This window comes from Zootoca vivipara, chromosome 11, assembly GCF_963506605.1.
Source record: "Zootoca vivipara chromosome 11, rZooViv1.1, whole genome shotgun sequence".
Lineage (NCBI taxonomy): Eukaryota > Metazoa > Chordata > Lepidosauria > Squamata > Lacertidae > Zootoca > Zootoca vivipara.
This window is the reverse complement of record NC_083286.1, coordinates 16914829-16940676: the sequence shown is the minus strand read 5'-3', so window position 1 is coordinate 16940676 and position 25848 is coordinate 16914829. Positions and strand designations below refer to the sequence as shown.

The 25848-nt window shown below is 39.7% G+C and overlaps 1 protein-coding gene across 1 annotated transcript in view; it reads right to left on the bottom strand.

Annotated features, from left to right (window-relative positions):
• Positions 1 to 3617: 3617 nt before the first annotated feature.
• Positions 3618 to 25848, bottom strand: part of CEP120 (centrosomal protein 120) — a 36628-nt gene continuing 14397 nt past the window's right edge. Inside the window, exons 11-20 of the mRNA XM_035099520.2 lie at positions 24498 to 24680; positions 22647 to 22743; positions 22416 to 22568; positions 21019 to 21108; positions 20413 to 20505; positions 18596 to 18757; positions 17072 to 17194; positions 14832 to 14930; positions 5029 to 5174; positions 3618 to 4394 (exon numbers count right to left, since the gene is read on the bottom strand). Coding sequence (XP_034955411.1) covers positions 4136 to 4394; positions 5029 to 5174; positions 14832 to 14930; positions 17072 to 17194; positions 18596 to 18757; positions 20413 to 20505; positions 21019 to 21108; positions 22416 to 22568; positions 22647 to 22743; positions 24498 to 24680 — 1405 coding nt within the window. The 3' untranslated portion in view covers positions 3618 to 4135. The remainder of the gene's footprint in view (positions 4395 to 5028; positions 5175 to 14831; positions 14931 to 17071; positions 17195 to 18595; positions 18758 to 20412; positions 20506 to 21018; positions 21109 to 22415; positions 22569 to 22646; positions 22744 to 24497; positions 24681 to 25848) is intronic.

The window sequence follows — 25848 nt, the reverse complement described above, 5'->3', positions numbered from 1 at the left end:
ACTGTGTATCAGATACTCAGAGCAAAAGCCCCAGACCTCCTGTGATGGCCATTCAACTCTTTCATGTGATGAAGTCAGTAGGACTTGGGCAGGAGAAAAATGGAAGGCCGAAAGCATGAGCCAATGTGAGGCCCTAGTCTGACTGCAATTTCTCCCTAACGGCAATCCTGGCAGCAAGGCGGGGAGCAACATATTAAGAGAAGCTGACCTAAAGGTTCACAATCAAACAATGGAAAATGAGAAAAAAAGGAAAGGAAACATTAATGTAAAACAGCCTGCTTCTCTCTTAAGGGATCTCACAAATTTCACTTCCACCCAAATTATCCTTCTAGTTTTCCTCTGAAACTATCCCTTCATCTCAACAGACCCAACCCATATTTTTTTTCCCTTTCCTAGCAAAATACTAAGCATAAAATAAACCCCAGGATAATGGTAGAAACTGTTTTAAGAAGTACAGTACAGATGTTACTAAAACAAATAAAAATTAAACCCAAGGCAGAAACTACTCAGACCTCTCCCCGGAGCCATCACAAATATACATGCTGTAAGATAGTCTTGTTTACCAGAGCAACATTTTTTTCTGCAACTATTCCCCGTTCCAATGTCTTGAAATCCAATTTATTTGCTAAAATAAATAGATTCTGTTGCTCCTGTTTATACAACAAGCATTTTTCTTGGCCTGCTTCTCATCTTCATGCACGTATGAGTTGGGTTGCTTGCAATGGAGATAAAAATCAAAATGTGCATATGTGTGTGTTTGTGTATCACGACAAAAACATTTCCTCCATTTCGATGCTGTTTGGTTGCCCAGAATGTAACAGGTATAGCCAACATATTTTCAACAATGTAGAAGTCATAACAACAATATCTACTTTTGGGATAACACAAAGGAAGAAAACAGCCATGGTTACAAATGCTAGCAGTCAATACTGCTACTGGGTCAAAACTCTCCACTATTAGCAGAAGCATGCCAGCAATTGCCAAACATTTTCACCCAAAATACTGTACATAGTGATTCCCCCTCCCCTGGATAAGACCAGTTCACGTCCCCTAAGAGGATCAGATTTTTAAATCATTATTATTTAAATAATTTTAATTAAAGATTTTCTTTATGCCTCACCTGTTGCAGGGAAGAGGCAGAGAAGACAGGCTGGTCCCAGCTTCCGATCCTTCTCATATAGTGACTGGCTTCATCAACAGTTGACTGTAGGAGATCCAAGTGAGAGAGGTCAAAGTTTGGAACTGGGTGCTGAATGTGTTTGGAAGATACACAGGTGGATATATTTAGAAGTAGGAGAATGGACACAGCTGCCAATGATTGCTTGCAGTTTAGGAGCATTGCATTTTGTCTTAAAAGCACAGAAGAGAAGTTGGCCATAACTGACTTTTGTAAACAAAGCAAAGGAGATATTTTTTAAAAAAATTAATATACACTACATATTTTACCTTTGAATATGAATTTAATTAAAACACCTTCGGGCTTTTAAAAAACTGCTGTTATTTAATGTTGAGGCCCCCTCTAGTGTTTGAAAGGCAACAGCAAACGGAGTTTATGACCAGCTCTTTTGGCTTGGCAGAATTTAACACCCTTGTAAAGGAATATTCCAGATTTATCGGGCATTTCCTCTGATCACATGTTAGTGAAACCCTAAAGCAGCCATAATTAATATTTGCAAGTTATTTTCTGCTTTAGCAGACATTAATTATTCCCAGTGCAAGAATTTAATTTTTAAAAAGGCATGCATAAGACTTGCTGTAACAAAAATCTGCGTTACTTTTTTGGGGGGCGGGGGAATCAGTTTGGAACAACTTCTCTTCTGTGCCTTTAAGATAAAATGCAATGCTCCTGAACTACAACTCAGAATCCATAGCTGTGTCCATTCTCCGACTTCTAAAGATCTTCACCTGTGCATCTTCCAAAATTGCCTCTGCTTTATAGGTGTTGCTGCAGCCAGAAGATGTAGCTTGGCTGCAGGTGTAAAGGTCACACTGTGGTTCTCAGCAGCTGGGGCGGATTTGCCTGATGGTGAGAAACTCAGCAGATACGAAGCTGGCAGGAGGGAGGCGGTAGCTGTAAATCAGGCACCCCCAAACTTCAGCCCTCCAGATGTTTTGGACTACAATCCCCATCATCCCTGACCACTGGTCCTGTTAGCTAGGGATCATGGGAGTTGTAGGCCAAAACATCTGGAGGGCCGCAGTTTGGGGGTGCCTGCTGTAAATAGTGAGAGGATTGAAGTCTCTCCTGTTTGCCTTCCTGCAACAAACAGTAGTCTCTTGGTTCCTAGTATGCATTTTAATAAACATACAAATAATACTGAATAATGTCTAGGGAAGTTTTTAATGACTGATGTTTTAATGTATTTTTAATCTTTCGTTGGAAGCCGCCCAGAGTGGCTGGGGGAACCCAGCCAGATGGGTGGGGTATAAATTAAATAATAATAATAATAATAATAATAATTAATAATAATAATAATAATAATTCAAATCAACAAACCTCCCACCCATTAAGTTAGTAAGGAAATTTGCTTCACATTAATTACTTTGCACTTGTTGCATAACTACAAACCTTATAAAGTCCTGCATTAGAGACAAGGTCAATATATAGTCTCTAATACAGATACAAACAACTGAGAAGTGGAGAGAATTTTCCCAATAGAAGAACTGTGTTGCTGGTTTTTGTTTGTTTGTTTGTTGTCGGATATGGGCACTTCAACAAGCGAAATCTGAATAGCTTATTATATGCACTAATCTTGAATCAATGTCAATGTCAAAGCCACTTTCCACGAGTCATTTCTCATGCTGAATTGGAGCAATTAAGTATGTTTCACAGAATTATTATTATTTTGAGCTTAACTCGATTTACTGTCATCACATGATAAAAAAAATTATTAACAATAATTGCTCTATTTTGATGTATCACTTGTTTTCAGATTAAGAGCTGGCAGAAAGCTATCTATTTCTTGAAGAAATACAAATGTTTATGCACATCACTTTTAAGGTGCTTGTTAAAAAAAGGGGGGGAAGTATCTCAAATGATACATCAATATATTTATGGATTGATGCATACACTTTTCTTTCACGAATCAAGTAGAATCTCCATACTGATACGTAGATGTCCAATTCTTCAATGGCTCAGTTGGTTAAGAGCAGGGTGCTGATAATTCCAAGGTTGCAAGTTCGATTCCCGTATGGAACAGTTGCATATATTCCTGCATTGTAGGTTGGACTATTTGATCCCCAGGGTCCCTTCCAACAATTCTCTGATTCTATGTGTGATAACCTCCTAATGGCAGGGTGTTTCTTTCCTACTGGAGGTACATGGATTAGGAAACCTGTACATATAGCAGCAGCCTTCCAATCACAAGCTGCCCACACAACCCTTTGTGCAATTAAAAATGTACAAATTTTCCTACATCGATATAATATTGATGGAGAGAAATATTACATTATCAAAGGGCTAAAATGTCTGTTAACTGTGTCTACTGTTATTTGACAGTAGAGTTTGCTTTGATACTCCTGTGTCATTAATAAGCATCGTGCATTTCAACTGAAAATACTGGTATGTACTCGGAAAGAGTTTCATCATACATAATACGGTCAAATATTTGACCAAATGAACGGCAATTTTAGTGGTTTATTTAAAATAATTTATAGGATGTTGAACATAGTTTCCAAATTGACACAGCGCAATGAAAGTTAGAAAGTTAAAATAATACATGTAAATTTTTGCAGGCCCTTTTTCCTTGTGCAATTTGGTGAAATTGTGCTTTGATATAATTCTATTAAAAAGCAAGCAGGCAAGATACCTATTAAACGCATAATCAAAAATGCTATACAGAAACGTAGAACTGGAGTTAAAAATGATTCTATAAATAAAACAAGTTAGACAACTTGGGGGGGGAAGAGACACAGAATGTTCAATTGGCTATTAAAAAATGAAATATTTAAATATATACAAACACATGTAAATGGTCAATAATTCAACTGATGCTCCTCTCTCAAAGACCTCAAACAGTAGAATGGGGCTGCAGTTAAGTCTTGGAAGACAAAGCAGAGCATACACACAAGTCCTTCAGGATCAGGGTCTCTGCAGAGACCCGAGCCATGCTTTACTTTACTGAAAAATAAAAAATCAGTTCTGCAAGTTTGGGTACTTGCTTCTACTTCTTTTGGTGAGCACCTCGCTGATCTGGCGATCGAGCTCATTCACAATGTGGTCTTCGTGGCTATACACTCCTGTCCTCAGCAAGGTATCCCTCTCCTCTATCAGGCGTGCAAGGTAGTCATCTAAACTCTCATCTACTTGCCGCGTAGGAGAATTTTGCATCTGCAACCCCAAAACCTCTTGGGAATCTGGCGACTGCTTTTTGTCTTCTTCTTCCTGTTTTAATCTAAGGAGAAAAATCAAAGCAAATTCAGCAGGTGTGTTTTGCATCCCGATCACCTGTATTTGAGAGCCAAATGGCCCACTAAAATTAACAGAAATGAAAAGCAAACTGAACAGAAAAGAAACAGATCCGATTATCCAACGGGAAGAGCCATTGTGCTCACTTGGTTGCATAAGCCTACTGCTGGAAGACAAGAATGTTTTTTGACCCAGTGCCTATGTTTTTGAGTGATTTTTAACAAGAATTAAACTGTTTGAAAACACATAGAAGACACAAGGTCAAAAGGTACAGGAAGTGCCGGGCCATTTAAAATATAAAGTGTTATGCTCGCTAGGGAGCTGACAGCAGGCACCATTAATGTGTCTTTTTATGCAGCAAACAGGTTTGCTTAGAACAAGAGGTAAAAAAGAAAAGCTTGCTGTAATAGCTACAGTCAAGATAAAAAACTGGGTCTGGTGGCCTTTGGCATAGATTTCCTATAATACAAGACTGTTATATTTTATAAATGGGCAAATATTACCTAAGGGACAGAAAGCTGTGTTCCTTTACTGGACTGACAGCCAATTAAATTTGACTTAGCTGAACCTTCACCTATTCAGCAGCAGAAGTAAAAAAAATCCAACAAATGGTACAATACCTGTTCAGTTCATTTCTGATATCCTCTAGCTCTTGCCGCTGCGTCTTCCCCAATTCGTTGTTTTCTGCTGCCAGATACCGAAGTCTCATGTGTTCAAGCTCTTGCTGCTGTTTTTTAAGGCGGGCCATGGCGTTCTCTTGCTCACGCTAAGGAAAAGCCAAGCCGTCTACATTTAATCCCCCACAGATGTACACATTTAATTTATTTTTTACAGTTTACCTAGTTTATGTGGATTGAGATCTCTTTGTCTTCCTCTCAAACATACAAACACAGGGAAAATATTGCAGCGGGCTAACTTTCCCATAAAGGTAGTTTACAGGCATTAGACAAAGATCAAATTGAGTACATAAATGCATTGCAACTCAATATATGACACTTCCAGTTTGGAAACAGCATAGAAATAATATGCATCAAGGAAGCATCGGCAAATCTTGCTCAATAAGTAGGGAAATGCAGTAGGTTATTACGAATGACTGAAGCACTGAAGCAGTTTTACTGAAGGGTCAACTAAGTTGTATCCACTAAGACTGACAACGGTGAGGAATAAAATAAATACCAAATTTAAGCAACAATATGCGAACTTCCACACTCTGTGCATGATGCAGCTCTGCTGATAGCCCACAAATATAATGAAACTTTTAAAACTAGGACAGATATACATAAGATAATACTCAGTACAGTACTTTCTTTTAAAAGAGGAGACAGAAAATATTGAAAGCAAGCTGGATCATCTTGACTATACACAGAGGCTTATGCCATATTTTCAAATGGTCTCTCGTCGCTATCAAAACTGGAAAGTGATTACAAGTGCCTTCTGGACTTTCCAACAATGACACAGTCTGATAGTTGGAGAGAAATTTAAGATTATGGTAACACACATTAATAGCGGTGGGGGCAGGGACATCCAGTAGACTACGCTGTACTCCTTTACATAAGACCCCTATCACTGCCTCTCCATAGGAGCACACTCAACACAGTTTCAGTTGTACTAAGTGTGTATATTAAACACCATTAAGTTAGAAGAACGCTTTGACTTATATCCTGTCCCCTATCAACGTAAGTCCTAAATGAGAAAAGAAAAAAATCATATGGTCTGTGCATGCATTTCCCCATCCATATGCAAAGAGAGAGACATTTGGATGTCTCATGTTGAGGTCATAGAAAACAACGTGGCTACTCAGCTTCTCCAATCAGTGATCTGATGGCACAAGGGTGCATAAGAGGGAGGGGGGAATATGCCAGCCCTTGAGGAACTAATGAGAGGAAAACTGAAAAACAACAATGAAACAAGAGCACTGGTATTATTGAAGGAGAAGCCCCCTTTCACCTTCTTCTAGCCAACTCAAGTCCAGCAAGGCTTAGATATGGCATTTACTTCGTCACAGATTCTCGCCTCCCCATCAAAGCAGAATCGCTCTGTAAATCTATTATTTTGTCCTATCAAAAGCCAATTTGATAAGATTACTGACTCAAGCTTTGGTGAGTAGTTGAAGGGTGCTATTATGGTGCCGAGTTGAGGCAAAGATGGCAAACCTAAAGGAGATGTTTCGATAAAATGTAGGAAGTAGCTTCATATAGGCTAGTTTTCTGTAAATCAATTAGAGAAGGTGTCTTTTTTGGGAAAAACATGGATCACTAGACTCCAGTTCCTATGTTTTCTTTAAAGATACCTCGCCGTCAGGAAACAATGGGTGAGTGAGCTTTTGGGGTGAAGTCAAACCATTGGAAGGTTACAGTGCCTGACCGAATTCCAGCTTGAATGAGGATCATATTGGGTAGCTGAATATATGAGACTACTCCACCTTATAATTCCAATTTTACTATTGTTACAGGGCTAAGCACGGAACTATTGTTTGAGTTAGTGAACTGCATTTTATGATGTTTAATAACTTTGATACTAAAAGGTGGTTAAACAAAATCTTAATTCTCCACAACCAAGACAACTAGAAACTTGTTTTCTGTACCAGTTTCTATGCACATGTCAAACACTAATGAGAAAAATAGAGCATTTACTATGCTGTATAATGCCTAAGGTAATTTTCACAGAACCCAATGAAAGATACCTGTAGAAATCATGACAGGTGTCCAAGCCACGACACAAGGTGCATATAAACATTCTTGTGAGAGCACCAAGTAATTTTTTGTTTTAAATATTTTACATGCTTCATAGTTTGAGAATGATTCTCATACTACAGTCCTATGTCTAACGCACAAGATTTATGATGATCTGAAACACATGATTTATGATGATTAGCTCAGAGGCTTGTAAAAAAAAAGAGAACTGTTTGCCAGTCAGATTTTGGGTAGAAAAGATTCTTTATCCATGTTTGGTATTGAAATGGGAGCTGCTTCATTCAAACTTCTTTCAGATACCTCAGCCTCATACAATGGACTTCCATGGAATGTAGCACCAGTGTTTTGCTGTAATGGTTATGTAAGAATACTGAAAAGCATGCCATCTGAAATTAATCTTTAAACATTCTTGTCTGCTTCATGCAAGTTGCAGAGTTCTCCTTGCCCTCAAGTATCTTTGATCATTTTTAATGATTTCATTGCTCGGTTTGATGTTTTATATTGTCGTAATCCGCTGTGATGTAACCTTATGATACAGCGGTATATAAATATTTGCATAATTTGAATGAATACATCAAATAAAACTGCTTGGGATCCATGTACCCTAAGGACTGCCTTCTTCTACATGAAAATGTCCAAGTTATAGGATAATTCACAGAGGTCCTTCACTCTGTGGAACACTTTTTCCAGAAAGGCTATTTTCATTTGCCCAGGCCTTTCAGTATAAACTAATAGATGTCTTTTTATGTTGTGAATTTCCTGTCTTTTTTAAAAGAAAAATTAAATAAACATAATTTTATTAATCTAGGTTTTCAAGATAGCCTACAAAAGAGAACCATAAAACCAATATATAACAGATCAAAAATGTCAGAAACAAAAGCAATTATCTTTGATCTTTCTAGCCATACTTGGCCTCATTTAGTGGCAACTAGCTAGCCTGAATGTCTATGAAGCACCACTGTTTTTAGGGTACCAGAAAAGTAGTAAACAGTTAAGAAGGGGAATCCTGGCATCACCTGCAACATATTATTGAGCTGATCTTCAGATCACCTAAGCTTCAAGCAGCAGAGTATATTTGACTGCTTGGATTTCACAAGTCTAGACAACTACAATAATCAAGTCATCCTTCAGCAACCTCATATTTAGAGCTAAAGGTGAAGGTGCTTTCGAACTGCTAGGTTGGCAGGAGCTGGGACCAAAAAATGGGAGCTCACTCTGTCTTGGGGATTCGATCCGATGACCTTCCAATCGGCAAGCCCTAGGCTCAGTGGCTTAGACCACAGCGCCACCCACATTTAGAGCTACAGAAATACAAAAAGTGGGTTGTAATAGTTTACTTCCATGCAGTCCCAGCACAGAGAGTGTGTGTCTAATGACCCCTTGAGAGCAATTTCAATGATCCCATTAGAAAGTAATTACCTTGATTATGTTAACCACATATTGATAGGAAATATTTATCTACTGCTCTGGGTTCTCTGGAGTCTGTTATATCTGAATAGCAAGGGTTCATTGCTGTTCACAAACCAAACACCTATATAGTCTAAGTATACTTATCTAGATTCTTTGGAGAGGCACATAAAATCCTTCATTGAGAATCTTTTTCCTTACTAATATCCAACTCATTAAGAGCTGAAATTTATGATCTTTTCTCCTGTTTTCAGATGCAAAGGCTAAAAATTACTCTCGTCATTTTATAGCAGTTCTGAAGAGTGGGAAGAACTGTTGGCATGCGAAGAAGTTGAGTTCTGTGTCTGCATTTCCCAGGAGGAAGGCACAACCAAGATACTTGAGTTGTTGATCACAACTCTCTCATGTCCAGCGCAGAAGAAAATCTCAGAGAGCAAGGAATTATTTCCCATTAGCAGCCACTGACAACAGATACTGAACCTAGAAAGGGAACTTTATAATCCCTAACGTCAAATTACGAGGAGACGCCATATGAACATAGTGAGAGCTGTTCAACAGTGGAATGGACTACCTTGGAAGCTGATGGACTCTCCTTCATTGGATGTTTTTAAGCAGAGTTTGAATGGCCATCTATCAGGTGTTTTGTTTTTTAAAATCTGTGATTTCTTCAGTGCAGGGCAGTGGATCAGATAGGGATTCCTTCTAACTCTACAAATCCATGATTCTATGCTACTCCCAATAAACAAATCAATACTATCTAAACTCTTGGCCTCCAAGTTCTACAACAGCAACAAATGTAAAAAAGAAAAGAAAAAGTAAATCACCAATATTAAAAAATTAGTAAATCACTAATTTTTTAAAAAATCAATCTACAAAATAACCCTTGCATTCTGGCCAGGTGCTATAGCTAAGAGGCTCCTCAATCAAAGGAGAACAATCTTTATTTTGTCATAGCAGCTTATAAATCCAGAGGGAAGATGTAGACATACACACAGTAGACTAAACAATGGCTAAATAGCGGCTACAATTCACTCTCCCACTTGTACATACCAAGCAAGTCTGTGGGAAAAAACGTACGACTGAAGCAAAGGAACTCAACTCCAGTTTTCTGAAAATAACCCAGAGCTGACAACCTAGTAGGAGGGTCTGGATGGTTTCAAGACACAGTTTTTAACCGAGGCTCGGACTTCTAACTGTTTTTTAAAGCAAAGATTTACATCCTCTCCTTGGCTAAATTACTTGTAAATTAATCACATTAATTACCTTGAGAGGATAAGCAGGAGGCTGGACAAGATAGAGGCAGTGTCAGCCAATAAAGTCTGTGTTTGTTTAAAACAAATGCACTAGTTTTGCTGTGAACAAATCCACACAGAGTAAAAGAATGGTAAGACTTAAACTCTCTAATAACCACTTATCTCAAATGCACATACTTTTGAGTTTTTACAGAAACATTCGAAATCCAGACAGATCCCTTTGTAATCACCAAAAGCTGAATTGCAACATTCTTTCTAGTTACAACTGCATTGCAACATTGCTACAGTTCTCCAATTTTGGACTTCTCAGATTTACAAGCGTTGGAAATCTTATTGTAAAAAATTCAAGCTAAAATATAAATCAGTACTGTATATCAAAATATGTATTTGCTCTTTTTCAACTTCTGAAATTCCCTCATAAAGTTTTGACTTTGGGCAGACTTTGGCAAAGCCGGTTTTATCATTAGGCGAACTACACAGCTGCCTATGGAGGCAAAAAATTTAGGGTGCTTGGAGGTTGCAGGGAAACAAGGTGGGTGTCTTTCAGAGGACGTGTCACAGAGGTGCCACAGGGGCGTCTCCTGCCTGGGTCTACCCCACCTTGGCTTAATTTGGGGTAGCCCTCAGCTCCTGGAGGAAGCGGGGCAAACAGAAAACACACTTCCCCTGAGAATGTGCAGAGTGAAGAGGGGGAAACGACTCAAGAGTTTGCCTAGGGCACTAAATACCCTCACTGTAGCAGTGGAGTTTGGTGCTCATCTAAGGATGCACATTACAGTTTCATTAGTCTGTTGCAGCAAAGAAAGCAATGAGTCTTGTGGCACCTTAGCCGCAAACGAAGTTATTATTCGGCTTAAGTTTTTGCAAGTATGTCCACCTCACATATACAATTCCTCCACTTCTGTGCAGTAACATGTATGTAGGTCATGGGGGGGGGCACAGGTTCCCCTACAATGATGTAGGATCAACAAGGTGCAATCTGACAAATGTGAAACACTTGTGGAAGGAAATCATCTTAATTCCTACATGGAAGGAAAGAGTTTTATATTATGGCAAGAGGCCATCATTCAACTTTTATTCCTTGTCAAAGCAAGAGTGAATCACGTGTGCCTATTTCACGGAACATTTTATCTTACTACCCTTAGGTAGATTGTACCAATACAGTTTTGGTACTTTAAAATATGATGGAAACTGATGGGAGGTGGCGGATGAGAAAGCTACAGTGGTGCCTCGCTAGACAAATTTAATTCGTTCCACGGGTCTTTTCTTATAACGAAAAATTCGTCTAGCAAATCCCATAGGAATGCATTGAATTTTTTTGAATTTTTTTTTTTGCCCATAGGAACGCATTAATTGAATTTCAATGCATTCCTATGGGAAACCGCGATTTGCTAGACGAATTTTTCATAAAACGAATTCGTCTAGCGAGGCAACCTACACTAGAAAAAACCTTTCGTTAAGCGGAAATTTCGTTAAGCAGGGCATTCGTTAAGCGAGGCACCACTGTATTGCTTTTGGAAACGTTTTAGGGGGGGGAAATAAACATATAGATGCAGAGTCAGAATTGAGTATTAATCAACAATTCATGTCTTTCACATGAAGTGGTAGGATTACACAAATAGGTTTTCAAAAGTTTTGGTAAGCTTTCCATGCCTATGCCCCCCCCAAAACACCCTATCACACCCTTCCTTGAAGCCCAGTTCTCTAGGAAAGTCCTCCCTGAAGCCACCCGATCTCACATTACCTATGTCCCAGCCTCTGGTTTAGTGGAGGAGTTAGCAGTCTGAGACTGCTTAACTGCCTGGAGAATCAGACCAGGCTCCGAATGGTGGTGTTTCAGAGTAGAGGTCAAGACTGGTGGATTAGAGCCCGAGCTGGGACCCTTAGAGACCCCATCTTCTTAGCCCTTCTCTGAGGAATCAACTGCTTTGTGGGCCACTACACTTGCCCAATGGCACAGGGAACGTGCCAGGCAAGAGGCCAAGAAAAGGCAGAATGCTTGTCTGCAGCCCAATGATCTGGCCCATTAAGAGCCATAGTCTTCTGGCTAAGGTATTAGAACTTGGGCAACGGGGGGCTGGAGGAAGGGATGCAAACACCAGCCTGCCTTCCTATTTTGTCCCTGTCAGTAACTTTCACATGTGGGTCAGAATATCCTGCATTCCAGTGCCCTATGGCCAGCTTCCATCCATTCCCCAGCTCTGGGGTTAATGCAGAATAGAGCAGCTGCATTGCTTCTATGCAACTGTCAGGGATTATGTATTAAGGCAGGACATGCTAAGAAAGCGCCAGGTCTCTGATCAGATGGAAGAGAATGGCAACAACAAACAGATCTCCTTGCCATGAGACTCCTCCCTCCATGTGTAACAGTTCTCTTACTGGCTGTGCTTTCTTCCTCCAGACCGAGGACCATGGGGAGCATGGGTTGTACACAACAGAGCACTAAGGTGAATGTTCTGTTAGCATAAGGATTTATCCTTGTGCATTGCAACATCCTCTCCCTGTCCTCCCCTGTATTCTCCTAAATCTGTTCCGTGGGTTCTTCTAACACTCTGGAGAAGATCTGGGAACAGCGAGATTAGGAGCATAGGGAAATCCCCTTGTTTTAGCACAAAAAATATTGGGGCAATATTTTTGCCCCCAGATATTTTGAGGTCCTTATCATCTTCATTCTTACTGCTCTTACGTAGCACAGTGTATGAGTCTTACCCATCACCACAAAAAAGAAAAGAAAAGCCTTTCTCTATCGCATATTTAGTTGACCACCATTTTTATTAATCACTAGGTGATTCCAGAAATAACACACTGATACTATATTGTGTTTTAATAGCTAACTTCAGAGTATACAGATTGTAGTTGTGTATTTCTATATTTTATATTTTAGTTTTTGCATTGAAAGAGGACTGTTACCTACTCTGAGGGCTAATATTTAAACTAAGATCGCATGGAATAAAGGGGCACTATGCTAAATACTTGAATGCTTTACATGGTTCTATAATTCACAGCTTGACTATACTTTCTATTTTTGATTAATGGAAATCTGTTTAAACACTTCTCTGGCAATGGCCACAAAGCATTTGATCGCCTTTCCAAAAGCTTGCCAGCTGGGTTTTGTCATTAACATTTATTAACAATCCAAGATATGGCTTTTTGCGTCTAATTCTCACAACATAAATGTTTTGTATAGTTCTCCAGAGAGCTCTGGTATGACAAGTTTCTGGCACAAATTACAACCCCATAGCTATTCACCAGAACCGATGTGAAATTAACATGGTATTAATCCAACTTAAACAAAAAATAACACAAATCATCAGAACTTAAGCAGACTTAACATTCCTCAAGGCCTCTAAATTTGTAATTTTATAGTCAAAACACAATGGAGGATTCTTTTGACCAGTTCATTTAAAAGGGTTTTGGTTTAACTTTAGCACAGATGCACAAAGGAAAGGTTAAATGTTTGACGGGTTCTAAACAAGCTTTAACAGTCTTATTTCAAAGGGGAAAGCACTGAGAAGTATAATCTAAGTTTTCATTCAGGCATCTGTTTACTTTTGGAAATGGCCTCATCGCGTTTTTCAGGAAACCTTTTTATTTTATTTTCAAGAAACAGGGGTGGGGAACCTCCAGCCCACGGGTCACTCTTGGCCTGCTAGGCTTTCTCATTTGGCATATGAGGACGGTTTGGGCAAATGACACCTGCCCACTCTACTCCAGATGTCATATGAATAAGGGGGGTGCTAGGCCAAAAGGACAAGGCTTTGCTAAAGCCCCCTAGCGCGGCTTCCAAAATGCCTGACAACCAGCTGGTTGAAGCACTGCATAAAGCAGAAATCCAGTGCTAAACAGGATTGCCCATTCCCCAATAAGGAGGGGTCCTGCTTGGTCTAGGTCTGGCATCCCCAAAACTGCGGCCCTCCAGATGTTTTGGCCTACAACTCCCATGATCCCTAGCTAACAGGACCAGTGGTCAGGGATGATGGGAACTGTAGTCCAAAACATCTGGAGGGCCGAAGTTTGGGGATGCCTGGTCTAGGTGCATGCGAAAGGTACCAGTACCTGCAAGAAAACATCACACATACTCAAACCCAGCACTAAGCAAGATTTCTCTCACCTCACATCAGCAAAAGGAGGGCAATCCTGCTTGGTCCAGGTGTGTGGAACAGCACCCAAATCTGCTCAGTTTGACTATACTTCCAAAGCACATAGCAAGCAGCAAGGTGCTTTTTTTAAAAACAACAACACTACATTTGAATGGTTGGCTTTCTTGTTGTCTGCTATGTGCTTTGAAATTCCAACTTAGGGGACTTCAAAGGAGCCTCCCAAATCATTTCTGAAGTCAGGTGATTGACAGGTAGACAGCCCCGGCCCAGCTGTCAAATATGCCCCACTCCTGAGCCAATCACAGAACATCAAAAACAGCAACACAGCCCCTGACCATGATCCAGAGAACCTGCTCCATATCTGAAGGCAGGCTGTGGGTGCTTCAAATAATGCAGGGATTTGTAGGGAAATCATCAAATAAGATGCAGCATCAATTAATGCCAATTCTGACCCACTGGACTTTGGTTTAGGAGACCGTGAACTGGCCCAACTCATTATCTCTTAATCTCAAATTAAAATATACAGTGTGGAAATACTGATGTCATTGAGCAATGATGTTGAGCAATGAATGTGGCAATGTATGCGATGTACTTTGTACTCAAGAGAAACTACTTTCTCCAGGCAAAATGCAAAACCTAGGCCACAATTTTCCAAGTATGTAAATATCACAGTATCCTCTCTGGTTTTTGTGGGCTGCAAAAGTTGCCAGCATGTGAGACAGCTATTGTTTTTCTCTCAAACGGTAAAAGATCTCTACAAGGATCCTTGATAAACACTAATATCTCCAGTTAGTTCTCCTACTAAGTAGGCACACTGCAGCAAGGCAGATTTGGCTTCACTAATGTATATAGAAGGAACTTCCTCTTGCCAATCTCGCAAGAGTTTCAAGGGCCAGAGAAGATTGGAGGGCCACATTCTGGCCCTGGGGTTTAGGTTCCCCACCCCTGATTTATCTTATATGTTACACACCTGTTTTAGTCTTGCTAGTTCCTTCAGCGCTCGCGCCCATTGTTGCTTGTAGTGTAGTTTTGCCTTGGTCGCCGATTCCAACTTCCTTTCAAGGTCCCCCTAATAAAGAGCAGAGTTCTATCAACAAACACTATAACCGTAGGAATAATCTTTATGCAACTGAATACACAGAACTTGTATTACAAAAATAGTTTAGTGTAGCATGTAACTTCTAAAGCAGTAACGCAATTTGATGTAAATACTGAGGTGCACAAGAATATCCTCGTTTAAGCATTAGCCTTATTTTTATTGTCCAACAAAGCGAAACTGGATTAGTCTGCAGTCCGAGACAGTTCATCTAAACAGTTCATGTAAACCATTTTTAAACATCTTCAAAGGACTCAAAGATAGCATTTATTTTTATATAATAATCACTCGCTGTTCATATTTCAGCTTAATTGATGATGCAAGACTTGGCATGCCTGATCCTTGAAATTCTAGCTAATGTGCGCCTCTTAGTTTGGTTAGATTGCACCTTTTAAGTCTTCAGTTTGAAAGACCATGTCTCTGCATTAAATAACTCACGCTCCCTCAAAAGCAGCATAAAATGTTTCCCCTTTAACTGCTCTTCTTACGCATTGCCAGGCCAGGAGGACTTGAAAACTGCTTCTACTTCAGCTATGAAAAATAAAACTATTCTGTTGGGGGCTTCTGGATCCTGTAGGATCTGGAAGTATGACTTGAGGAGTAATATTCAGGCCAACTCCATGTCCCTGGTTATAATTGGATGTCTGAAGCTGCAAGCTCTGTACAGAGGCTCGAGGAAAAGTAGAAACTTCTTCTAGATCAGTGATTCCCAAACTTGAGTCTGCAACTGTAGAGCTGAGACTATAATTCCCATCATCCCTGACCACTGAACTTGCTAGCTAGAGATGATGGTAGTCCAAAAACAGTTGGAGACCCAAGTTTGGGAAACACTGTTCTAGATGTAGGAGTGAGGAACTGTGGCTCATCAGATGTTACTGAACTACAACTCCCATGGTCTCTGACCTTTGGCTACAATGGCACAGTTTCACTAACCCTGTTAGTGAGTGAGTGAGTGAGTGAGTGAGCAAGCAAGGACATATGTATGGGCATCCTAATGCATGGTTTCCCAAACTTGGGTCTCCAGATGTTGTTGGACTACAATTCCCATCATCCCTAGCAAGCAGGACCAGTAGTCAGGGATGATGGGAATTACAGTCCAAAAACAGCAGGAGGCTCAAGTTTGGGAAACTCTGTCCTAATGGTTAACGGCTAGTGAACAAAGAGTCCTCATTTCTTTAGTTGTTGTTCTATCACATCGTAGCACAGTTTTTGAAAAAAAAAAGGCAGCATCTCATACATGCATTGAAAATATATGACTGTTCAAGTCTATGTTTGTGGGAACCAGATCTGGGGCAATAAAATGAAGTCTGAAGCTATTGCCCGGGGATTTGAGACAGTAGCTTAAAATCTGTATTCTTTTCCAAGAGTGGCTGGGGCAACCCAGCTAGAAAGGTGGGGCATAAATAATAAAATTATTATTAAGAGTCCTTTCCTAAACCTTCCCAACTCTACACCCCAAGAGAGATAAAGAACTGCTTATCAGGAAAATCCCCTCTTCTGTTACCTCTTCTGAGTCAAAGCATAGATTAGAATTTTGAAAACTACATACATTCGCAGTGCTGTCAAACATGCACCATTTATAAATAACAAGCTCAAGCTATCAAAAGTAAGAAGAGTCTAAATGAAGCTACTGATACAACGAGATGGGTCTCTAGAGTTCATGTGCATCTAATGACAGGTGCCTGCCATGAATTAAGAACAATTTGCAAACAGGTAACTTTGCTTACCATGATTTTTTCCTATGCAAGCATGGTAGTACCTCGATAACCAATGGTCTATGAATATTTATTACAATTTATCCTGGATCAAAAACTCATTTTAGGTGTCATCTGCTTGAGTTATCAGTAACAATGAAATTTGGAAAATACTGTCACAGATGAACTGTAAAGGAATGTGAAACTCCTATCCCTGGCAAGCTCTTAAAAGCTACAACATCTTCCAGAAGGATTCTTTTGTTTTGTTTATATTTATGATGCAAATTTTGTGGCTGGGTTAAATTTGGAGTTTATTCCATGGATTTTTTTTCTTGTTCATCCTGTCTACATTTAATCTGTTGTAAAATGCTGCTATTCTTTCTGAGCCTTCAGCAATGTACAATAAATTTGTAGACATACCTTTTCTAAAGTTAGAATACTTATTTCTGATTGCAGCCGGATTTCTGGCTTGCTGCTTTGCTGTTCCTTGTATTGCTGAAACTCTTTCTCCAGAGCTTTATACTTGTTTTCCCAGTCATAAAGCTGTTGAAGAAGAAAAAGAAGAAGTTGGGTGAGTTTATGCCTAGATGATAACACAACAAAGAGCTGGAAGGAACATTTTGCCCAACAGATTACTGGTTTTCAACTGGTTCTCCAAAGAGCATCACAACAGGAGCACTACTACCATACAAATAGCTGGTCAAAGATTAAGAAATGGTTCCCCCAAAATTACATTGCTTTATAATTTACACACACACACACACACACACACACGCACACACACACACACACACGAGAGAGAGAGAGAGAGAGAGAGAGAGAGAGAGAGAGAGAGAGAGACGCACATCAAATATTAAAAAGGGGAAAAAACTTCTTTGTGATGGCAGCCACTATTCCTCCTTGGGAAATCTGCTAGATTTCTCTTAATGATTTAGAAGGGCACTTGAGATTTATTTTTTTGTTCCAACAGGCCTTTCTGAGTTACCCACTGCTGATTTTACGCAGTTTCCTCCTGTGCCTTGCACAGTACTAGCAATAATGCAAGGAATGAACATTATTCTTACTCTTAACTGATTTTTAGAACATTATTAACCACTTAGACCAGTCAAAAGAGTCAACACATAAATGAGGAAAAAATAAGTATTTTGTTCAGGCAAATTATTTATAAAGCTAAAGCTATTATGTTAATGCTTAAAGTTATTGTGGTAAGTAAATTATTCCTTAACAACATAGCAAGAGAGATGTAGAAAATAAAAGATACGGAGAAAATCCAAGACACTTGGATTTCTTGGAGGAAAGCCAATAAACAGTGGATCAAAATCAAAAATGGCCTTCTAAAAAATGGGAGGGCCTTTGGTCCTGAGGAGATTCTCACAAATCTGTCAATGAACATTTTAGAAGCACCAAGAATACACTGCGCACGTAGTTTGGTCCTTAGCATTAAAGAGAGAGAGGTGCCCTCAGGAAGCACCACCGACTTAATCTCATTAATTAGCTGTAATTAACTGTTTTTAAAATGTATTTATTCAAAAGTTACAATACAATACCCTTTCAATCAATATATCCCCTCTACAGACACCTCTCGGATGCTGGTGGCATTAAAATATCTGGTCTCCCCTTTTCGCTTTTATTGAAGGAGAACAGGATATTTTAAAGCTTTAATTAACTTGGCCGTAAGATCACCCTTGGCTTTTTTTTTTAATGTCCATTTCTAGCATTAAATAAAGTTGTATCCAGTGCTTTTTCTGGGGGGACTCAGGGGTACGCATAGCCCTAAACATTTTCTGAATCTTTGTACTTTTGTCCATTTACTGTTTTTATTTTTCCCGATTTGAACTATAAAATGGTGATTTTCTTCAGTCACAATGAGAGTACCCCTAAACATTTTTTTTAAGAAGAAAAGCACTGGTTGTATCTAACTTGGAAAAGTTAAGTTCCACTCACTTGTTGTTGCAAGCGGATCTTGTCCTCTTCCAATTGTCTGAACCTAGATTTTTCCAGCTCCACCTGATGCATGCATTCTTCTTTGACTCGCCGCATTGCATCTTGAAGCTCCTGGCGGTTTCGTTCATGCTCTGCTTGGAGCTCTTTCTTTGCTCTTTGGAGCTTAAAATTTAAAGCACATACACACACAGAGAGAGAGAGATTGATTTCAGCACCAGAGGTTGTCCAGATGTAAACCTGTGCTGCCTCATTTAGAAAGCATGCTCGATTGACATTACTCTCACGAGTCACTCGTGCATTTCTTTGACCAACTATATATACATATATATAATAATAATAATAATAATAATAATAATAATAAATTTTTATTTATACCCCGCCCTCCCCAGTCAAAAACCGGGCTCAGGGCGGCTCACACCAACAGAATTGCAATAAAACATAAAAACAATTAATTAAAATACAGATTAAAATACAGTATTAAAATTTAAAGTGCAGCCTCATTTCAAGTAGTCCATAGATCCAAGCCATGAGGGAGGAAAACACAGGGGTCAGGCTGAGTCTAACCCAATACATATATATAAAACACAATACAGAATGCGGCAGCTAGACTGGTGACTGGGACTGGGAGCAGCCGTCAAGACCACATAACACTGGTCTTGAAAGACCTACATTGGCTCCCAGTACGTTTCCGAGCACAATTCAAAGTGTTGCTGCTGACCTTTAAAGCCCTAAACGGCCTCGGCCCAGTATACCTAAAGGAGCGTCTCCACCCCCCATCATTCAGCCCGGACGCTAAAGTCCAGTGCCGAGGGTCTTCTGGCGGTTCCCTCACTACAATAAGCCAAGTTACAGGGAACCAGGCAGAGGGCCTTCTTGGTAGTGGCACCTGCCCTGTGGAATGCCCTCTCACCAGGTGTCAAAGAGAAAAACAACTACCAGACTTTTAGAGGACATCTGAAGGCAGCCCTGTTTAGGGAAGCTTTTAATGTTTAATAAATTATTGTATTTTAATATTTCTGTTGGAAGCTGCCCAGAGTGGCTGGGGAAACCCAGCCAGATGGTCGGGGTATAAATAATAAATTATTATTATTATTATTATTATTATTATTATTATTATTATTAAAATGTTGCACAACATCCATGGAGTCACGAGGGCAAAAAGCCATGGCTCCTAGCCAGTGCTGGATTTACGTATAAGCTAAACAAGCTATAGCTTAGGGCTCCACTCTCTTGGGGGCCCAAAAAGATTGTAAAGGAAAAAACAACAACTGGATGTACATTTCCAAAATATAAGATAAAAAACAAATAAAATGGCATTAGATACCTATTAGGTCCATAAATTACCATATAGCATATATTCAACACAAAAAACAGCGACAAATTCTTGCTGACAAAGGACAGCTGGACATATAAAGGGCGCCATTACCTTCAGTAGCTTATGGCCTTATCAAACATAAATCCGGCCCTGCTCCTAGCTATGTAGCAGCGATTTCTCTGCCAAATCTGATGGCTTTGCAGCTTTAAGTACAGGAATACTTGACGGCTACAAGATGCACCTTGCTTATTTTTAGGTATTTCCACATATAAAGATTTATGCTCCTCTTTCCTTTCCCATCCACACCAACCTGCCAATGAACTAAAGCAAGCACACAAAAGCCCCAAAACTATGCACCAGAAAAAGCCAAGTTCCATAGCGTGCAAGAATTCCAATCCGAGCACAAGTCTAAGATGAACTGGAACGGTTCTTTCGAGTTTTTTAAAAAATGGTTTCTGTATGTGCACAGTACAAGATATAACATTGTGTTGCATATGTTTACCTCGGTTTCAGCACCAACAAGTTGCTTTTCACGCTTCTCTAAGTCAGTCAGTGTTTTTTGAAGTTTTTCTTCCAAAACTGTATATTCTGCAACCTAGAATGTATACAGTTAAAATAATAATAATTCTTTCTAAATTGAACATAGCATTTGTTCTTGGATGACACTATATCCTTGCAAAAGAAACCAGATTTAAAATGAGCTTGAAATCCCACAAAACAAGTGACAACTTGACTTTTATGCATACGGTGGACTTCAAAATATTATGCATCAGAGCCTACACTGCTAATAGACTTCAACAAGACTTAGGCAACAATCCTATACACATTTACCTGAGAGTAAAACTCAGTGGGGAATATTACAGTGTAGGACTGCTCTGCAAGACTAGCAGTATTATATCTTTATTTTAACTCAAGCGAAAGGAAAAAATATTGCAACTTAATTCATAAACAATTCCAGGGTACCTCTAAGGTGTGTTACCTAAAGTATTTTTCTGTAGGTTTTATGGGCTGTGTGTCTGGGTCTTCCTAAGGCAACTAACTAAATACATCACTCTTTACCAATGCCAGCTATCAAATGTGAAGCATTTCAAAGGGGAAAGGGTCTTACTTTTTTCTTCACCAATGCCTCCCTCTCTCTGTCCCTTTTTCTCCACTCTTCTGCAACAGCCTGCATATGAGCTAGCTCCTTCTTCTTCAGCTGTGAAAAGCAAACACAATTTCAAAATGTCATCCTTCAAAAACCATAAAATTTACATAACTCAGTCAGAACTATTGTGGAAGTCTTTCCTCAAGAAACCCAACACCGCGTGCAAATTAAATATTCAGGACATTGGGGAAAATTCAAGATCAAATACACAGACAGCTCCCATTATCAGTCCTGAAAATTGATTACAGGTCTATTAATTTTTTAAAAAAATGATAGCTGGTAGGAGGCAATAGTTATGCATAGCCATGTAAAGCTCGATTATATCTAAAGAAGTATATAACCAGAAGTAAAATGGAGAACTTTACACCACATTTGCAAATTTATTTAAGCAGTCATAAAATACTACCCTAAGTCATAGGCTAATAAGAGCAGAACCATGTGTTACAAAACATAATGGAAGTAGAAAGCCTTAAAAGTGACTGGGAAAAGAGAGGTAAGCTTCCACTTGAATTCAATTTAAGCAGGAGAGATGGGGGGGGGGGAAACAACTGAAGTGGAATGAATTTTTAAAAGTCACTAGGGTAGAATAGAATCATAGAATTTTAGAGTTGGAAAGGACCACAAGGGTCATCTAGTCCAACCCCCCTACAATGCAGGAATATTTTGTCCAATGTGGGGCTCGAACCCATGACCCTGAGATTAAGAGTTTCATGCTCTCACTGAGCTACCCTGGACACTTTCCAGGTTGTGCCCACAGAAAGTGAACATGCCAGTACACTGCAAGACCCCTGTGAATAAAATCACTCCTACTCTTAGTTCAGTATTGTAAATATTTGGACTTCTCTCCCCTCCCTTACAAGGTGCTCTGTAAAATCCAAAAGTGGTACAGTCTCATGACTGATTTATTATAATGACTGAAGGATGGGGCAGCAGGCCAAAAGTGTTCCTGTATCGGTAAGGACGAACCTTTGAGCTCAAGACTGTAAATAGGTAAGATTCCTCTTGAATATAAATAATCTTTCCAAAACACAGATCAGTTTTAGCCTGCTGTCAACATCCTGGGCACATCTTGAAGGATATACCAAACTACCTTTTTGTCCAGGAACAATTTGAGACTGGGGTGATTACCCTGTGAGACATGCCTAAAAATGTATTTGAACATTACAAAGCCATCTATGATGAATCTGCCAGGTATACAATGCTGTTGTACAATCAGCTAAAGGACTGATTCCAATATAAAAACCTCTCTCCCATGCTTGTTTCCACCTGAACTGCATCCTAGCTTTAAGATCTGCCACATTAGCCTTTTTTTAAGAGTGGACCTGTAGTTCTGGGTTAAAAAAAATGTATAAAGAAACCTGGTTTTCAAAAAGATCTTCTTGTAGTTCCTTCCACATTTCCAATTCAAGTGCTGCTTTGTATTCTAGAGTTTCTCTTGGTTCTGGCTGGATTTCAGGAACATTACGTGGCTGAGATGAAGGAACCAGCGGTGGCTCATTGGCACCTAAACCCTAAACATGAAAATGCTATTAGATAACTTTCAATGGAGTTGCGTCTTTCCAAACATGAAAGGGTGCATTTCTGTTTACCTGAGAAGAATCGGACACCACAACTTCATGCATTTTCACAAGCCCATAATCTTCTAGAGTCACCGTATATGAAAGCTCAGCTATCCTGTTGCTTGTCCTATAAACAAGAACAAGAACATTTTGTTTCTTCTCTCATTTGAGATTAATCTTGCTCTCTACTGTCACTTGTTTACAATGGAACAAGCATGAGAAAAGTTGACTTATTTCTACAGCAGTCTTTCCTCCCAAAAAAGGTCTCAGGAGCTAAACAAGTTTTATATAAAGAAGTCAAACAATCCTGACTATCAGACGACTGATCAAAACATGTTCATTGTAAAGGCCTTTGGCTATACACAATAAATTGACTGATTGATTGACAGACCCAGACATGACACCAATTCTTTTAGGAATAGGGAACACAGAGAGTTGAAAAAGGAATAGCTGCCCTATTAGAGAAGTACAGAGCATTTATTCCTATTCATGAATAAAGAGGCTGGAGACCGACATTGTGATTCTTAGATACTGGTTACCAGCTAGTCTCTGGTCTGCCTGAATTTTCTCTCTTTGTTCCTCCTTTGTTGTGGCACTGGATAGCAGGTTTGACTGAACACTTTATTTTTCTGCATATCTGCAAACAGTTTTGTTTCAAAGCTCAGAATTAAATATTTGCTGTCTTACTTCAATATGCACACTCACAACCTGGCAAGTGTGGACCTAAAGGAAACACATTAAGGTCAACTATCCACAAAATAAATGTTCCAGACTCTTTTCAGATGATTGTCTTGTTACTAAAAAGTCAAAAAGTATCACTAAATAAACAAAAACATGAAACCCAAGCTGCGTACAGGAATAGTTTTACAGTTTACATTCGTTTGCCAAACTTCCTTTGACCCATTTTCATCATCATCATTCTTTATTCGACCGTCAGTCAGAATTTTTTTACCCATTTTTAGTAAAGTTTAAATAGTTCTCTATGCAAATACACTGAAAAGTTGTGTAAACTTATCGAGTTACAGGAAATAAACATCTGACATTTGAAACCAATCAGTACAAAGGAGTACAGTCACTTTCACATCAGTGAGTTGACTTTGACATCAAATGCTAAAGTCAATTAGGTTTGGAGGGCTGCCATCTAGTGGCTACTAGGTTTGGGTACACTCATGCTTTTCAGAAAGAATCTTCTACATAACACACCGGAAAGTTTGATTGTGCAAACATATACAGTCATACCTTGGTTCTTGAAGAGAATCCATTCTGAAAGTCCGATCGACTCCCAAAAACGTTCGAAAACCAAAGTGCGGCTTCTGATTGGCTGCAGGAGCTTCCTGCACTCAATCGGAAGCCACATTGGACGTTTGGGTTCCAAAGAACGTTTGCAAACCGGAACACTCACTTCTGGGTTTGCGGCGTTTAGGAGCCAAAACGTTCAAGTGACAAGGCGTTCGAGAACCAAGGTACAACTGTATTTTGAAATTCAATATATATTCACCATTAGAAAGTTACATAAATTAAGAAATCCAAGCTCCACATTGTAATCAAATCTTTACGAAGCCAGCAGACAATGCTTGCATGACTGCTAAAGAAAGTCACATTTGGAATCTTTTGTGTACACTTCTACAAGTACAAATTGGTATCACTTTTCAAATTCAACCGAGTGTATTCTTTCAGAAGCTCTGCAGCATCACAAGAGGATGGAAGTGATGTGGTCTCCCACACTATTGTTCCACTGAACCCTTTTGTCCACCAAAATTAAGACTTATGCAAGCATAAGTATTAAGAGTTTTACTAAATGCAACCCCCCCAAAGGCCTATCGGAGTGTTAAACAGAACCAGCTTTAACAGAGGAACCTCATTTTTCAAAGCTCATTGTACCCTTGTGCTGCTGTAACAGGGATTGTTTCACTGAAGGTCTGACGCCAGCACTGTTCCCCGCTAGCACCTAGAAAGCGGGTTTTTTCCATGGACAAAATATTTGAAAGCTGGAGTCTTGCAACTCCCAGCAGTAAGTCTTTGGCTGTTTTATCTTTATGCCACAGCTCCACCAGCAATGGTATCCTGAAATACAGAGAGAGAGAAATACACATAGCACACAGGAGTTTGCATTTTGTTCTCATAGATGGGTTGCTGTAGGCTGGGATGGGTAGAAGAGATGTATTTATTTTACATCTTTTGTGATGTTGGCATAGATGCACTGGCAGACATCAACGCTACCCTGTGACACAATAGTACAACCACTTGAAGGAGTTCAAGGATGCTCAGTTTTGCAAGAACATTTCACACCCATCACATTAATTTGTCATCCTAGAAATATACAATTGAGCGATATACTTTGACTTCCTGCATTTCTGAAAATAGGTCCCAAGGGAAGAACTATGGTGACGTTATTATCTCAAAGTTTCTCCATTCCTACAGGTTAGCCATTAACCACAGTGAAAACCCATCCTAACCTGTGTCACATCACATTAGGAGTTAAAATTCAACAGCGTCCACAAGCAAGAAGTATTTGTTCTGAATACAATCTGTTTGAATGAGCTGCTCTGAAGTACATTCAGTTTAGAATAGGTTTGCAGGTTTCAAACTGAGTCAATGAATGATATAGGGCAGATTCCAGGCCCTACCAGGTGCACACAGAGAGCAAAGTGCACTCATACGAAGGGTTAGATGACCAAATGTGCTTGGCGGGACCTAATCCATCACTTAGAAAACAACACACACAGAGAGAACCATATCCCCCTTTGTCACCTGCCACCCCCTACTGTGCTGGGCAAGTACCTGGTTCTTCAAAGCAGGAACCCAGATCTCTGGTATTCGGCAATCCGAGTCCCTACCAGCCCTTGCATTCAGGCTATACCTGGTTGCAAGGACCACTAGAACCCAGTCTACTCTCCCCTGTCCATTACCCCTACAGATGTGGGAGCAAATGAGACCTAACCCACACATTGCAAGTGCCACATCTCTGCATTCTGCCCTTTGTGAAGATGACAGGATCAAGCCCACACTGCTGGAAAAAAGGAAACTGATAAGCAAAGCAGGGACGAATATTTAAATGGAACTTATTAGCAGATGCTGACACAAAACGTGCCACCTGAACTAAATAACCAAATCTATAGGGTTGTATTTAATGTAGTGCTAAGGGGAATGCTCCCTAAACCCTCCAGATCAGATCTAGAGAAAGTGTGGGGTGTGGGAGGATGGGGAGAGGGGACAAAGTTATGTTGCGCTA